The sequence below is a fragment of the Wyeomyia smithii genome, chromosome 3 (genome assembly GCF_029784165.1).
Source record: "Wyeomyia smithii strain HCP4-BCI-WySm-NY-G18 chromosome 3, ASM2978416v1, whole genome shotgun sequence".
In the NCBI taxonomy this organism is placed as follows: domain Eukaryota; kingdom Metazoa; phylum Arthropoda; class Insecta; order Diptera; family Culicidae; genus Wyeomyia; species Wyeomyia smithii.
The window spans coordinates 54,709,531-54,726,245 of record NC_073696.1 but is presented as its reverse complement, the minus strand read 5'-3'; the positions used below and the strand labels follow the sequence as shown (position 1 = coordinate 54,726,245).

The following is a 16,715-nucleotide window of genomic DNA, read 5'->3' as shown; positions in this document are numbered from 1 at the left end:
ACGATGGCAACGATGCCGCCGCTTCGATCCTCCTCACACTGGGGGACGGCAATAAAGTATCGAAATTAATATTAGCATACCGGCCCAGTGGTGCGCTGTCTTGCGTCTTTTGCGTTTAAAAAACCGCAGAAGAATTTTGACCACATCCAAAAGGTGCTCGCTTTATTTGAATCGTGTGTCGTTCACGATTATCGGGATGCGCAAAAGGGAGAGAGAAAAAGCACTTCAAATCTGTCGGTGAGTCGTTTTTATATATTTTCTTCCACATGGGTGAACAAAAGGTCTGCCAGTAAACTCGTACCGAAAGTAACATTTGTCAGTTTACACACCGAAAAAGATGCAGGGGTCTCTTCGAGAAAATGGAAGATCAGCTCTATTTGTTACAATAATTGAATTTCCTTATTGCAGTTTAAAACTTTTTTTTCTAGAATTTTAATATATTTGTTGAATGCCTCTAATGAAAATATTTTAGAAAAATTCTAGATCTTTGTACATAACCCCTCGTTCATATGTTTCTTTGCCCAAATCAGAAGCTGTAAGTCACGTTGCATGTGCTAAACATCATCACCATCAACCTAGCAGGATCTGATTCGAGGACTGATTTGGACAGAACAAACGAAGCGAGCCAACGCAACGCAACTGCTTCGGTTAGCTGTCGGTCCGGTTTGACTTTATAATTAGGTAGGAATTGTTTGCCACCCAGCATAGGACATAATTCGCTGACTTTCAAGCAGCCGCGACAAAGAATGTTCTTTTTTTTGGCGACTTACCAAACCAACAACGCGCCAAAGACTTACGATTATGAGCGAATATTCAAATTTTCCGAATGGTCGCCCCAGTCACGGTGGTTCTGCTGGACGGGTGCTATACGGCGACGGTGTGGTATCAAATGACAAACGAGTCTGTTTTTTTTGTCCTAAAACTCGCTGCTTTCAGCGGAGGTTTGCTAACGCGCAGCCTAATTGAGAATCGACCAATTAAAGCTCAAATTTCACGCTTGTCATGCGGGTGAATGTTTAATTTGTGTGCTAAACTCGCAGCGGTGATTTAACTTTTCGGAAAAGGCCGAATGAGTTACTTTAGATTTGGTGCTTTTTTGCATTGGTTTTGCTGCTTCAGTCATTATTGCTAAGCTGATGGTTTTATTGGAGCCTCCGATTCAGATGCACCCTATGGTTGACCCGAAGACACCGTCAAGGTTAGGTTGGAACATCCAGGATCTTCCTCCAGTGTCAAATTTTAAATTTGAAAAGCAACAAAGTTATTGTATTTTTGTATCCGTATTTTCTATTTTTCAAATTTGTATTTTTTAACTTAGGCCAACAATTGATACTGGACCAATTTGTTAAGCAAGATTTTGGGCCATTTGCTTAGAAATATCCAAGTGATAGAAAATCTTGTGCTTTTCAACACTAAATCAAAACGAAATGTTAAGCTTGATTTTTTTTACGTTCAAAAGAAAGAATTGAGTCCCTCTTATCATACTCCATATTGAAATGATCTTGAGCATTTATTTTTAATCCCTCACGAAGTTTACTTCTTACTCAAGAAACCAGAAAAGCGGTTGCCGCAACCTAGTTATGCAATGAATCGGAAAATATTTACAATTATCGAAGTACGTATACGCCAATCACTTATTTCAATAATCGAGTGGACGTAAATTTTTTATTGGACTGGTCAATAAAGTCTGAAAAACACACAAAGATTACGTTCCCACGGCTCGCTCCGAAAAAAAAAACCCATCGGCAGGGGCCGCCACTGCAGGAGACGACCACCGTCCGAATCACCAAAGACAGATTACGGTGGAAGAAAAATAACCATGCTGAAATGAGGGATTTATCGGAATCGGGGGGAATTTATTTTCCATTTGACAATCCCGTCGTTTGAGGTGAACTAGGTGTGATAAATGGTTGCAACGAACAACCGCGTCGCACAAACGTGAACAACAAGCGCGAAAAATTTCACGACAACGACGTATGGTGCTTTTATCAATATGAAAATTTCTATCGAACGGCGGCAGCAGCGACAAGGCAAAAATGGCAAAAATAAATCACAAATATTAGCATAACGGCTTTGCATACATTGCAGTATCGGAATCCGACCGGTGGCGGCGTGCCGTTTCGATTAAAGTCTGTAATTGTTGGGGCGGGTGACGAAGTTGAAAAGTGGAGTTACGAGGTGAGGAAGATAAGTAAAATGCAGAACGGCAGCTCAGTCGCTGCCGCTGTTTGACGCAATAATTTCCTGCGTCACCGCAAGAGTAAACTAAATAGTAGAAGATTAGAGCGACGTTGGAAAGGTCCGTGTGTTATCATTAATTTTAGTCTGGCACAGTGTAAAGTCGCCAGTCAAAGATCGACCATAGCGCAAAAGTGCACATTGGCGGTGTAATAGTGTTCTTTGCGTTTTGTTTTGGCATCGTACCAGTGTTACTTATAATTCAATGATTTTGCCCAGTAATTTTTTTACTAATTCGAATTTCTAAAATTCCATTTGAGTTTCAAATTCAAACATAACATTTTTGTATTTGCAATAGAAATCCCGCAAGAAGTTTATTAATTTTCCTCTATTCTTCTAAACTCAATATTGAGTGCGCACCTAAGTTCTCACATATAGCGCCAGCAGAGATTGCTGGTCGACTTTTATTTATGTGTAACGTGGTGAACCAAGCTGAATCATATCAAATGGCATTTACACTGATTTTATTGTGGTGTCACATACTTTTAAGTTGTTTGAAAATGTCTAATTTTGCGGTAATCGGGAGATGTTGCTTTTATTATCTCATTCGATGGTTAAAAATTATCACGGAAATTACTGCTCTAAATAAACGAACGTTTCGTGATAAGTTCCGTTCCTTTGAAGACGGTAATTTCGATTGGCGACTGTCTGCATGAGTAAAGACCAAGATTCTACAAAAGATTGGAGGATTTTCTCTATGAGGATTCAATCCAAACGCAGGAACAGCTTGCTTTGGTATTAGAAGTTATTCTCCAAGTCATTTCCAAGCGATTGCATTCTTTGGGAATTATTTAAAAACAAAAAACGTGGGTTCCTTATTATTTGAAGCCAAGGGACGTTTAACGCCTGTGAAAAACCGCTCCAGCTGGGAAAAAGACGGGCTTTCCTCATCGCATTGTGACTGGTTATTAATATTTATTCTGAACTGTTGGAATCAAACCATCACTGAAGAATAATACGACTTCAGTCATCAGTGGATGCAATTAAGCCAAGAACTACGCGGAAAATGATCACAATATGCGTAGTAGCAATCCCACGCAAAAAAACTATCCGAAATTTTGACGTAGAACTACGTCTTACGGAAACATATACAGTATTATTTTTTGATAAATTTAAAACATCGAGAGCGTCACGAAAATTACCCCCCTTCAAATGTTTTAAACTGAGCCAGTTTCCAAGGTTTTTTATACAGCAATCGATTGAAAAATTGGCTGTGTGTATACCAGAATGCGGAAAGTTGTGATTTTGTGACGCTAACTATTGTAGTATTGAAAAATGTAGAGACTTACTACACGCAAGTTTCGAGTAATCTGAGCTAAAACATGGCTTTTCCCCAGAACAGCTGACGTCAAAGTAAATAAGCGATCTGACTTCAGAACCGATTCGTTGTTGTTTAACTTGCTCTAGTCCACAAAGACACGCCTACCGGAAGTTCACCTCTCTGTAGTCACGTATAAAAGCTAGCATGCAGAAATTTAGTCTTCATTGCAAGGTTATGTATCATGATTCCGATTTAGTTTTTCTATAAAAACTTTTCCATAAATTGTACCTACGTAAAATCCATCATTATATCAAACACAGACAAAATGAAGCGGTGAAGTCTCAGATGTAAGCTGCTCCGATCATGATACAAAACAGGCCTTCGCAAATTTAGATGTAATAGAGCATTTTACTGAAGAATATACTGTATTTATCGAATATTTCATTCCATCATCACTGCTTGAAAACAAGTCATGATAAGAATCGTATAGGCGAATTGAGATCGAAAATGGATCTCTTTTTTTTAACTTTTTTACTAATAAAAAATCTCAATGAAACTTTCTGAACATCATCAGGAGAAGTCGTTTGATGATTAAATATTTGAAATAAATTTGTTATTGTTTTGTTTTTGTTAGATAGTGAAATTAAAAAAAAAATTCATGATACATTTTCGGACTGTTCCGATTATGATGAAACACTCTACAACCGATTACTGCAGCATGGCGACGGTTGACTCTTATTGGAAACTAGCTTGACTCGCAGCCGGTGAAGCAGTTGCTGATTTAAGCGCAGCAAGGTTGAGCAGACGACTCATTCAATCGCAGCGTTTCATAGTTTCATAGGATCAACCGGCGGACCGCAGCACTGCACCACATTGCTGAACATGTTCGGATATGTTAGTTATTTTGTCCGGATCTATCGCGTCACGTTAGCTATTTAGCCACTGATAATAGCTGTGAGTGCGCCGGTAGCGTGTGTGTATGATCGTTTTGTCTTGGTTGCTCGCTTGCAGTGTGTGTGGAGCGAAAAATAACAAAAGAGAACCAGAATCATCTCGTGTCATCGGTAAATGGCAATCCAAAATAAAAGCTTCCCTTCAAGGTTACCAATCAACGCTTTTCCCTAAGGTTACCATTCACTTGATGAAAAAAGAGAGTTAAAAGAAAATTCACACTGAAATTTATCGCTTCACACCAAAAAGTTGATTGACTCCAACCGAGTGTATTCCTAAACCTGTTTCAAAAATATTTTGACATGAGACAAGCTGTCGTAATTCTATGTTAACCTTACGGTTGTGTCTTATAAACACCCCCTTTTTTGCTTTAGTTGTTCCTTATCGAAAAGACCTTTTTTTAGACTCTACCTGTTGCAGGGCTGCCCTAAAAATCGACTTGTTTTTAAATTTACAGTTTTCAAAAATTTATTCCATTCGAATTTGCAATCTTTTGATATCAAATTAAAAGTGAAATTAGTGGGTCTTTAAGGGAAAAATACCAAACTGTGTCCTAAATAACAATATTCGTGCGAAACATATGATTCAAGGCGTTTCTTGTCGTTTTGGACAGTGTACTTTCACGTATATTTGTATATTTCGGAGATATAATATTTTTAATCTTTAATGTCTACCATAACCACCATGCATTTTCATTGGAAAAAAGCTACTAAAATGCATAAATGTATCCCTGATCAATTGCGACCGCAAGAGGTCCCTATGATTTTTTCCAATAAGTTCAAACATGTTAGTAGTGGTAAAATGTTTTATACTGACGGATCTATTCTACATGAGTCCACTGGCTTCGGTGTTTTTCACGAAAATTTTACCGCCTCCTTCAAACTTTATGCTCCTGCTTCCGTGTACGTCGCAGAACTTGCTGCAATTCAGTACCTCTCTTGGGATAATCGAAACCCTGCCCATAGACCACTACTTCATCTTCACAGACAGTCTCAGTGCTATTGAGACTCTGCGATCGATGAAGACTGTGAAGCACACCCCGTATTTCATGGGGAAAATACGTTGGTTTTTAAGTGCTTCAACAGATATAAATTGTCAGGTTCCCTTTGCGTGGGTCATTGTTCCATCCCGGGCAATGAAAAGGCTGACTCTTTAGCTAAGGTGGGTGCGATTGATGGCAGTATTCATAATAGATCAATTGCTTAAGATGATTTTTTCAGTATTTTGCGTCAGACGACGCTCAAAAGTTGGTAATCATCATGGGATACAGATGAATGAGACGGTGGCTACATTCCATTTTTCTTAAGGTATCGACGAAAGCACGGTTTAAGTGGTTGGATGTCGGTCGGGACTTCATTCGCGTAATGACCAGACTTATGTCTAATCACTATACGTTAAACACGCATCTCTTTCGTATAGGGCTTGTAGACAGTAATCACTGCGTTTGTGGCGATGGCTACCATGACATCGAGCATGTTGTTTGGTCGTGTACCGAATACTGTGGTGTTAGGTCCAGGCTTATAGATTCCCTCCGGTCCCGAATAAAACAACCGAACGTACCCGTTAGAGACATCCTGGGAAGCGGTGATTTGCAATACATGACACAGCTATAATACTGCTTTCTGAAAAATGCTGACATTAAAATTTAAAATTCTTTTGCCTATTCGTCAGATTACGGATACAGATATACTAAGCTGAAGACACGGAAACGAAGAGCCTGCATTTATGCTTACACAAATATTTTAAACCAACTACAAACAAGAATATTGTTGCTCACCAGTTGAAAAACATAATGATTTTGAAGATCCAAAATAGTTTTAAGTCAAAATTGTATCTCCCCTCCTCTTACCATAAATCCCCACTACAAGAATCGGCCGCGAGTATTATATAAAGTGCCTCCCTCTTTTTCCTGCTAACGTAGAACTAATACGAATTGTATCTGGCTCAATAAAACAGAAAATGTATCGTGCCGTGTCAAATAAACTATTTTAAACTATTTTAACTAAAAAAAACTAATGCAAAAATATCCCACGAGAGGGTCTGCAGGGTCTTTAACCTTTCAAAACGATAAAATACAGTCTGATACTAATGACAATGCACTGCAGTAGCTTTTTCAATGGAGACGAATGGTGGTTGACTTAACGCATGGTGATTGACATTTTTCAATGCAGACGCATGGTGGTTTTACCACAATATACAGTTCAATCTATCTAACACGACATTTGTTATAACGACAAATCTCGATATAGGGACATTCTCAAAGTTCCCTCGGTTTTATACTATAATTCTTCGTTTTATTGCGAAATTTCGCTATTACGACCTTCCTCTATAATGGCATACCAAAACTCATTGCTAAATTTATAACGACATTCTCAACGGTACCTTCTGCTCTATATATTGCTTTGTATCTTCGTATTATTGCGACATTTTGCTAAAAAGACAGTTTCTTGCGATGTTGCTATAATGGGATTCGACTGTATCTAACAAATGGTAGCAGTGGTGGAAGATAAAGTTCAAACAAATTTTGTTTTAAAAATAAAAAAAAATCTTCCGCTGTGAAAACCATATATTTTATGTAAAATTTAAAAAAAAAATCCAAAAAAAAATGAGACGATATGGTCTCCAGAGTTCAAAATTCTGCAAGGCGGCAAAAAAGTGTTTGAAAAATAACACTGGTCCACAAAACGAATAAAGGGCATTCCAAAAGCTCAAAGCGGAAAAAAGTGAAAAATCATAGCTATTCAACCATCCCTATGAATTTTGGTGTGGGTGTTCAGAAAATGACAACTTTATTGTCATTTTCGTTTTATGAATGGTGTCAGACAGCGTTACTTGGTCCTTGAACATCATCCCGTTTCGTAAAGTATCGACACTGATATCCGATATCTGAGCATCATCTTGACTCTGGAAACACCAATATTGGGGGGTTGCGAATGTTTCCCAAATTTTTCCACAGTTTCCCAGAAACCGGAAATCGCCATCTTGGATTAGCGTCGGACATCATGTTTCGGTTTTCTTTTTATTTAAAGTCCATATTTATGGAAACTTTAATCAACGCCATGCAGATTTCATTAGGGACTCAGAAAATGATTGTATTCTTCTTCCAGTCGTTGGGGACAATGAAACACTGCAGCATATTTTTGACAAAACCGCAAATTTTGGACTGAACCAAATCAACCACATAAAAAATCAACAAAAATGTTACTTAGACTTTTTATTTACGAACATTTATGATGTCTTCTGTGTGACTGAATCATTGAATCCTCTATGGAACAACGAGGCGTGTCACCCAGCACTCGAATACTCTTTATTTATACATGCGCACCAAAGACTCAACGACTATGAATACGAGAAAGTCTTTGAATATGGAAAGGCAAATTATGAAAATATTCGCAATAGGTTGAACAATAGTAGCTGGCAATTTATTCTTAAGAATAGAGGGAATATCGTCGCGGTTGTGGATTTTTATGAAGTTTTATTTGATATAATTAAACAGGTAATACCCCTGAAGAAAAGGAGACGTACTGGATATACAAAAATCCTGTCTGGTATAATAGTCATATTAAAAATTTGAAAAACCGTAAACAAAAAGCACATAAAACCCATAAAAGACACAACATTAGTGAAAATTTAGCAATCTATTTGGATATATGCGATCAACTTAATCTTGCCTTCAGTAATTCGTTTGAGGAAAACTGAACTTGAAATAAAATCCTATCCAAAGAACTTCTATTGTTACGTGAAAACTAAACTAAAATCTGTCAATTTTCCCTCTAAAATGCATCTTGATGAAAATGTCGGGGATAACTCGGAAAGGATTTGCAGTTCTTTTGCGAATTTTTCCAAGAAATCTACACAACATTATCTGAAGAGGATCGTGACCGTGATTATTTTGCATTTTATCCAAACTGCTCGAGTTACATTGGTGTACACCAAATTCATGTGCAGGATACTTTGCAGGCGTTGAATAACTTAAATGCCTCAAAGGGTCCTGGACCTGACGGAATTCCTCCAGTATTTATGAAAAAACTTGCAACGGAACTTACTGCTCCATTGCTCTGGCTCTTCAACATGTCACTGGAATATGGATGATTCCCCAAAAAAATTGAAAAGCTCGTTTCTAGTGCCTATTTTCACATCTGGCCGGAAATCATACATACGTAATTATCGTGGAATTGCCATATTTTTTTGCATTCCTAAAATATTCGAAGCAATTGTGAATGAAAAAGTGTTTTTCCAAATTAAAAACCGAATAACTGAGGAGTAACATGGCTTCTTCAAGGGCCGTTCAACATCAACCAATTTACTTGAATTTATAAATTATTCATTAAATGCAATGGATAATGGAAACCACGTAGAAGCTATTTACACATATTTCAGTAAGGCATTAGACATACCAATGCTACTTTTCAAATTGCGAAAAATCGGACTTGAGCCAGAACTTCTGAAGGGGCTCGAATCATATTTGACCAATCGCCAACAAATAGTTAAATTTAACGGACAAAACTCAAATTCGATTCTAGTCACTTCTGGTGTCCCCCAAGACTCTCATTCAGGACCTCTTCTTTTCATCTTGTACGTTAACGACATTTGCTTTATTCTCAAAAAACTAAAAGTGGTATTTTATGCCGACGATATGAAACTCTTTTTGGAAATATGAAATGAAGAAGACATCAGTGCATTCCAGAATGAAATATACATATTCTATGCATGGTGTAAAAAAAGCTTACTGGAATTTAATGTAAAAAATGCAACCAAATATCATTCTGTCGAAAAAGAAAGAACACCAAACATTACAATATCATCAGGAAATCAAACTGTAGCAAATTGTGAAAGAGTTAGGGACTTATGAGTTGTCTTAGACTCCGAACTAACCTTCATTGACCATTACAACCCAATAATCCACAAAGCTGTTATTAGCTAGGTTCATAAAGCGCTTTTGTTACAACTTTCAGGATTCGTAAACCATCAAAACAATATGGATAGCCTATGTAAGATCAATACTGGAATACGGCAGCATTGTATGGTCACCCTATACAATCACACCCGAAGAATGAATAGAATCAGTACAAAAGCAATTTCTATTGTACGCTCTTCGTAAATGAGGTTGGACATCATTTCCTCTCCCATTATATGAAGCACGTTGCATGCTGATAAACATACAACCATTGAAAGAGCGTCGTGAATTTGCAATATTGTCCTTTATAAACGACATCGTTTCGCAGTGCATTAATTCAGCTACACTTTTATCTAAGCTAAATTTCTACGCACCTATTAGACAACTTCGAAATCGAAACACGTTCACCACCAATCATTACCGTACAAATTATGCAGAATTCGGACCCTTGAATCGTATGGTGGCCACTTACAATCAATACTGCGAAACCATTGACTCTACAACATCTCGGCATGAACTTAAACACTTTTTTAGAACATTGCGCAATCGCAACGGTTATTGAATAAAAAAACAGTTTGTAACTAAAATTGTATGAGAATATTAGAATGTTGTATATTTTCTACTTTTGATTGACGGAATGAATGAATGTAAATATAAGCTTTTCTGTTAAAGGCAGACAGGCAGTGTGTGCAGTAGACTGGGACACGGTTATATGGGAAAAAAGCGATGGTGTTATTTTTTTGCTCCCATGCACTTTTCGTGTTCCTTATGGGTCCTATAAAAACCGTGCAACTTTTCAGATCGATCAGTAGAACTGTATTTTTGAGCCCGATTTTTTAAATTTCCATACGATTTTATATGGGAAAATCCACTTTTTCAAAACTTGTTCTCTAGATATATCCAGTTAGCTTTTTAAAATGTATCGATACATGATGTTTGTACGAAATTTTCCTGGAAAAACCTCTTCTGAAGACCGTAAGGCGCTACAATGCTTGTTGAAAAGGTTATACATCCCAAACTGATTGAATGTCTGACAAACGGCTCACCACTGAATTTTTTCAGCAACACTGCTACAGCATGCTACTATTGCAAACCTGCTTAAGGATGAGAAATAATTTCGCGTTGAAGTAAGCTTGAAAGTGTAATTTTTGCTCATAGTATCTTCGGAGAAGCTTTCAAGATAAATTTTACACGATATCATTTTATATCCCATGATTGAATTTCAATGGTGAGCCGTTTGTCAAACATTCAATCTGTTTCAAGATAATACCTTTTTCTACAAGCATCGTAGCGCCTTACGGTCTTCAGAAGAGTTTTTCATAGAAAAATTTTCTATAAATATCATGTATCGATATATTTTTAGGAGCCAACTGGACATCTCTAGAGAATAACTTTAAAAAAAGTGGATTTTTCCATATAAAATCGTATGAAAACTTTGAAAATCGGGCGCAAAAATATAGTTCCACTGATCGATCTGAAAAGTTACACGATATTTATAGGACCATAAGGAACACGAAAAGTGCATGGGAGCTAGAATTTATTTTGTGTCCACGTTATGATTTTTCACGCGTCATTGGAAGAGGATTACCTTAGGAATAGATGGCATAAATTTTCTAAATTTATAAAAACTTAATTATAATCTGAACTGTTTTCTATATTTGAATATCATCGAGACCGAAACAAGTACCAGTTAGCTTGTAGTCCTACTCTAACCAACCAATGTGCAAAAGCTTCGTTTGCGAAAAATTATTATTATATTTTTGCGAAACACAAAACAAGCCACCAGCAACGGTAGCATTCGAGTCACTTGAAAAGCAAACCAAAACACCTAATAAAAATAACCCCTGTCCCAGCAATTTACACACAGCTTCATGCAATATTGTAGCACTTAGCTGATGCAGGAAAAAAGCAGAACCTAAACTCGGGCCAAATAGCAAAAGTCACAACAATAATCATGCGCGCTCGCCACCGCTTTTCTTCGTCGTACGATCGCGTTTTGCTGCTCTTCTTCGAGCTGTGTTGTTGTACCTATAGCAAGCAAATATTGCTTGCTTTATGCTTTTAACTCGCTGCTTGCGCCGGACAATCCCGCGTACCCGCGATTGCATTCCAATCCGGGTGAAAAACGCTATACCCCATCCACCTTCACTTACTGGCACTGCGGCTTCAGCAGGAGAGCGATTTCTTTGCTGAGCTGGCTGGAAGCGATATGCCTCCGACGAAAGAGAGCGATCTGCTTGAAGATGATGCTGCTGCTGCTGCTACAAGCTATGTCATGGCATTTTGCGAAAATCAAAGGTAAAAGGGCTATGGTTGCGAGTGAACGCAATGAGAAAAAAAAAACAACGTAAACAAGATCCTTCTCGTGTAGGTACTGGGTTGTGCGGTTGTGTGCTTGCACTTCGAATAGTCTAGTGACCCGAGCATTAACACCGGCAGTAGCAGAACGCAATGTTTGCTGTTCGATACTAGACTACTAGACTCATGTGCCTAAAGGAGTTTTAGTTTACTCCTTAATCATGTTTTCGATAATTGTTTCCGCATTTTATGCACCAAGGTGATAACTTAGAACAATTAAAATAACGTATTTTTGCTAGCACAGCTTAGCAAATTAGGATTATAGAAATTGCTCAAGCTGGTGCCATTCTTGCGGTTAAGAGAAACGATCGAGGATATCACAGCACTCCGCACTGTATTGACGCACACAGCTACGCTGGCACCCGCCGGCCATTATGATTATGCTGCATACAAACAAGTTAGGCCAAAGCTTCCGTGCGATCAAAACATTCATGAAGCTTTCTGAACTGAAGTGTGCGTTTGTGAGTAAAAGAGGTACCATCTGCGAGCACTAACACTAGGGAAGAAAAAGCTTTCGAAGAACCACCGCAGCTTGGAGATCAGCAGCAGGGTCTTACCTGAGCTTGAGTGCGATCGCATTGTACAACAACAACAACGCTGAGCGATGGTTTTCTCAGAGTGCTTGGATTTACTGCGGCACAAATATTTCTCGTGTGTTTCTTACAGGGTGCGTCTAAATGAGTACTGTCTCGGCATCTGTCAACAGAGATATGGGATGTCTTTTAAGTTCAAGTATCATTCTGTAAATCGCGCAATAATTCGGAACTTCGTTTTATTTGGTAGCGAGACTAGTAACAGGATTTAAGCTCCAGAACAATTTATATGGCTATTATCAGAGGATGGATTCCAGGCTGCATTCAGGCTGAAAATTCTATGAGGCTCGAAAAGATATCGCTAACAAGATTGAATTAATTTTCACTGACGAATTTGTCATCTGAGGGACGCTGTTCTTCTGATGACTGTCTAAATTTGATTTTTTATAAGCCATGGATTTTATCAACTACTTTTCCTGGGTAATGAAGGTCATCTTTGATATTAAATCTTCGGTTTTCTGATGGTGAGTAGAGCTAACCAAATCAGAAATTTAATTTTTATAGATCTCTAAAAGTATTCTGAAAAGAACTAAGTTAAAATCGCTAACGATATGAAAAATGGGAAAAATAACCCATTCAAAGAAGACCACATCTTCCACCGCACCCTGTTAGTGAACACAAAAATATCTTCAGCCTGTAGCAACACTGCTGTGCGCTGTCAGCTTCTTGACCGCCTTGCACCTTTCCCTCCCATCCTACCTGTAGACCGGCGCAAGATCACGACAACGTCGAAGACGACGGTACCTACGGGGTCCCGAAAGGCATTTTTCAGCGTGTGCTTTCCATTTCCAGTTCGTATCTTATTACTACACCTTGCCCCGAAACCACGGTCCTCCTCCTCCCTTCCCAAAGCACTGTAAACACTAACCTTTGGGCTAGAGAGCAGAGCAGAGCAGACACACATTTACCTGTCCGATCCGCTGCTCGCCAGAGTGGCTCACCTGCACCGTAACTGGATCGACACCAACACACCTTCGAAGGTGTTCTCGCCGCCGCTGTTGGTCGTGATCGACGGGGCTGAGCTGATCCGTTTGCGTTCACGACAACGACGACAGTGTGTGCGGGGTTGTGTGTTGGTGTTTTTTCGCTGTATTCTTGTATTTTTCAATAGACATTTTTCTTACCAACCCGACAAGAAGGAGCTCGCGCAAACATTTAGCGCTGTTTAGCTTTTCAGTCAGAGTTACAATGCTAGAGCGTGCGCAGGCGCGTCCGAATTTACGCTGCGGTTTTTGATCGTTCTATTGTTTTTGTTTTGTTTGCGGAAGGGTGGTGCTGCTGCGCCTTTAGTGGGGTGGTTACGCGTCGCGATTGATTGTGAAAGTGGTCAATTGATTTGTCCGAAAAAATCGCCGGAGTCTGTGTTTTACCTGACCGAATTGGAGGAAAATTGTGTGTGATTCCCGTTACAATAATGGCTGCGTAAATTTAGTAAAACAAACAACTATCGTTTTCAGCCCGGTGTTGGTGGCTGGTGGCGGTCGCGAGTACCAGGGCATGTTTTTGCGCCGCTTGAACGTCGACGGTCTTGCTTGTGTGGAAATAAAAAGGTCATAAAATAATCAGAGTCGCGCTCGGGTGACACGTTTGGAACGATTGCCCTTTTGCGCGGCGTGGTATCGTAGAGAGTAAGGGAACGCGCGTAGGAGAGCGCGTCGCAGTTGGCTGATACAGGCTGCCACGGTTCCAAACCTGCGGGTTGTCCGCGGCCAGCGAAACGATCATCGGCGGTGTGTTACGTACGTGGTGTGACCGATCGGTTGTTTATGTTAGCATTTGTCGCGGCCAACGCTTGAGTGGCTGCCTGCCTGAGTGTGGAATTAACGAGTATCGGTCAAAACACAGGAATATGTAAATAATTCGTGCTATTTTGTTCGAAAGTCGAAGTGTAGAAGAATTAGCGAAAAGAAGGATATTGCGTCACTGCCAGTGCTAATTCGCAAAAGTGGTAGTTCACGATCTTTCCGCTTGTTTGAGGCTAGCTACTTCGACGGAGAATGGAAAGCTCATAATGGGTTCCGGTGGCTGCGTCTAGGACCGTTCGGAGGACAGTGTCTCTAGAGTGATGCGGACAGAATGAAAGGATACAACACAAGTTTAGCAGCCGGTTTGCTGCTGCCAACGATTCTGGTCATTAGTGTACTAGTTAGCCTCTGCTATGCCCGGGAACGGGCCCTCGGTTACGAAGCCTACCGGAATCGGCAGCAGCGGCTTCAGATGGAGCGTGAGGCTCAACAGAAAAGGCTGGAGGAGAAGAACTCCGAGTTCGTCAAAGGCAAAAGTAAGTTACATTCGAGCGAGGATGCACCGTAAACAGTTGAACTAGAAAAAAAAAACACAATATTCGATTGTTTGCGCAATCGAAGAAATACATTAGGGTGTCAATGGATCGTATGTGGAAAAAAAGATCTTTGAGTTTCGTTTAGCGGTAAGGCTTAAAAGTTACGTCTCCTCGAAAAAGTCCCCTTGAAAAACTTGAGTTCAATCATACTTAAAGGAGCGGAACCTCATAGCGGTCAAAGTTTTGCTCTTTTGGCCGATGAAAATATGCACAGGACTCTGATGACTTTAAGACTACCCTACTCGATGTGCGATTCAGTTGAAATATTGTCAAGGGATTTTGTTCGAGTGGACGAAACTTATGAGTCGTAACGCTAAACGAAATTCTAAGATCAAATTTCTCCCATACATTTTATATTAAATTGAAGGTTCTAGGAAGTTCATCGACTGTTTTAAGGGACTACAATCCGACGTCCGATTGAGCTAAAAATTTGCTTGGGAATTTTTACCGAGAAGCCCCACCGCTAAACCAAATTCGAAAAGTCGATTTCCATTGGCACCTTCAAACTTATATTTGTACAGAAACGACGAAAACCACAAAAGTAAACAAGATACAGCCGCTTATCACGGCGTCTGTTACAGAATGTTTGTCAAACAAACAAAAACATATTTTTATCGGAGAAATATCATTCTTAGTTTTTCCCCTTTTTTGTATTCTATTTCGTCTCACCTCGGTCGTTTGGCAGTGTCCGCACGTAAACTGGAGGCAGTAAAAACGGCTCGGTTAATTCCAGGGCAAAACCGGAACGTATCTCATCAAACAACACAATCGAACGCGTTGATTGGTTCCTTCGGTCAGACTTGCTTCCGAGCACGAACCGATTCCGTTATCGGTTGCAAACTGGGCGCAGAGGTACCCATCGGAACGTGTAGAGCAGCACCGTGTCTGAGTGCTCAGATTAGGCAAACACAGCAAAAGCGCCCCGTGGATTAATCGGAATGCAAACTACCCTGGCCGGGTGTTTGCTTAAAGGTGTTTTTCGAGCGATAAAAAATGGAATGTCTTAAACCTGAATAAACATTGCTAAAGTCTTAGAATTCTTCGGCACTCGGCTGCGCTGGGTTAACAGAAAAATTGCGGAGCTGGCGCAATATTTTTGCAGAAGTTCTATTTGTTGCAATTGCCATGGAATTCGAACAAATTTTATATTAGAAGTTAACGTAAAGTTCATCACTTTCGAAGTTTGATAATTTGAGAAATTTCTGAAATATTGTCTAATTTTGGAGTCAATAAAATACGGAATTTTAAAAAAAAGGTTTTTGATTTGGGACTAAACTAATTAGTATTTCTGATAATTATCTGCAAATTAAGGAATCGATCTTTCACCTAGAATACAGTTTTAATGAATATTATAATCTTTAGACGTAATTTCATATTATGAAATTTTGATTAGCGTTATACGAACCTTTGTCCTTTTTTATCTGAAACTATTGCTTGGTTTCGCGTCTGTGATCGCTGAGACACTGATTTATCTTTAGAACACTCAAAATAAATTAAACCATCCTTACTCTGATCCGTGGAGGCTAACTATTCCTTCTTCTCGACTTAGACTTGTGTATAGTGAAAACTTTCTAGTAAAAACTTTACTTTACTTGAAACAGGAGATGCTTTTGTGTAGACGCTATTCTGCTCATAACACTTTTCTGCTCAATCCGGAAAAAAAATGTAAAATCATAGCTACTCAACCATTCCTGTTAATCTTGGTGTCCCAAGCCACTAATTTTTTTTCAGAGATTTAAATGAGTTTTCTCGTAAACATAACGTTAAAGCGACGAACCCGGCGAGCAATAACTATGCGAACTTTCACGTAGGTTGACTCGTTTTGGTACTGGACAGGGGCATCAAAATTCATAGGAATGGAATAGCTAGGGTAAGGACCCTTTTTTTAATTCCCCTGAAATCATAATTCGCCCACCTAATCAACAACTGTTTAGAGAAATTATTAGGACATTTAAAACACCGTTTTTGCCGAAGATCATACATTTCCAGGACTTTTCCTTACAAAGTTACATCATATTTTGGTTTATTTTTTCTATAAATTCAAGATCGTATAGGTTCAAAAGGGGCAAGTTGAAT

At 39.2% G+C, this 16,715-nt stretch overlaps 1 protein-coding gene across 2 annotated transcripts in view; it reads left to right on the top strand.

Moving 5' to 3' along the window:
- LOC129728099 (epidermal growth factor receptor) overlaps nucleotides 1-16,715 on the top strand; it is a 240,503-nt gene that overhangs the window by 158,706 nt on the left and 65,082 nt on the right. The window contains exon 1 of one of the 2 annotated variants that reach the window (XM_055686488.1): nucleotides 13,487-14,579. The exons of the other annotated variant lie outside the window; for it this stretch is intronic. Coding sequence (XP_055542463.1) covers nucleotides 14,375-14,579 — 205 coding nt within the window. The 5' untranslated portion in view covers nucleotides 13,487-14,374. Of the gene's footprint in view, nucleotides 1-13,486; nucleotides 14,580-16,715 lie in introns of those variants that run through there. 2 annotated transcript variants of the gene reach the window in all.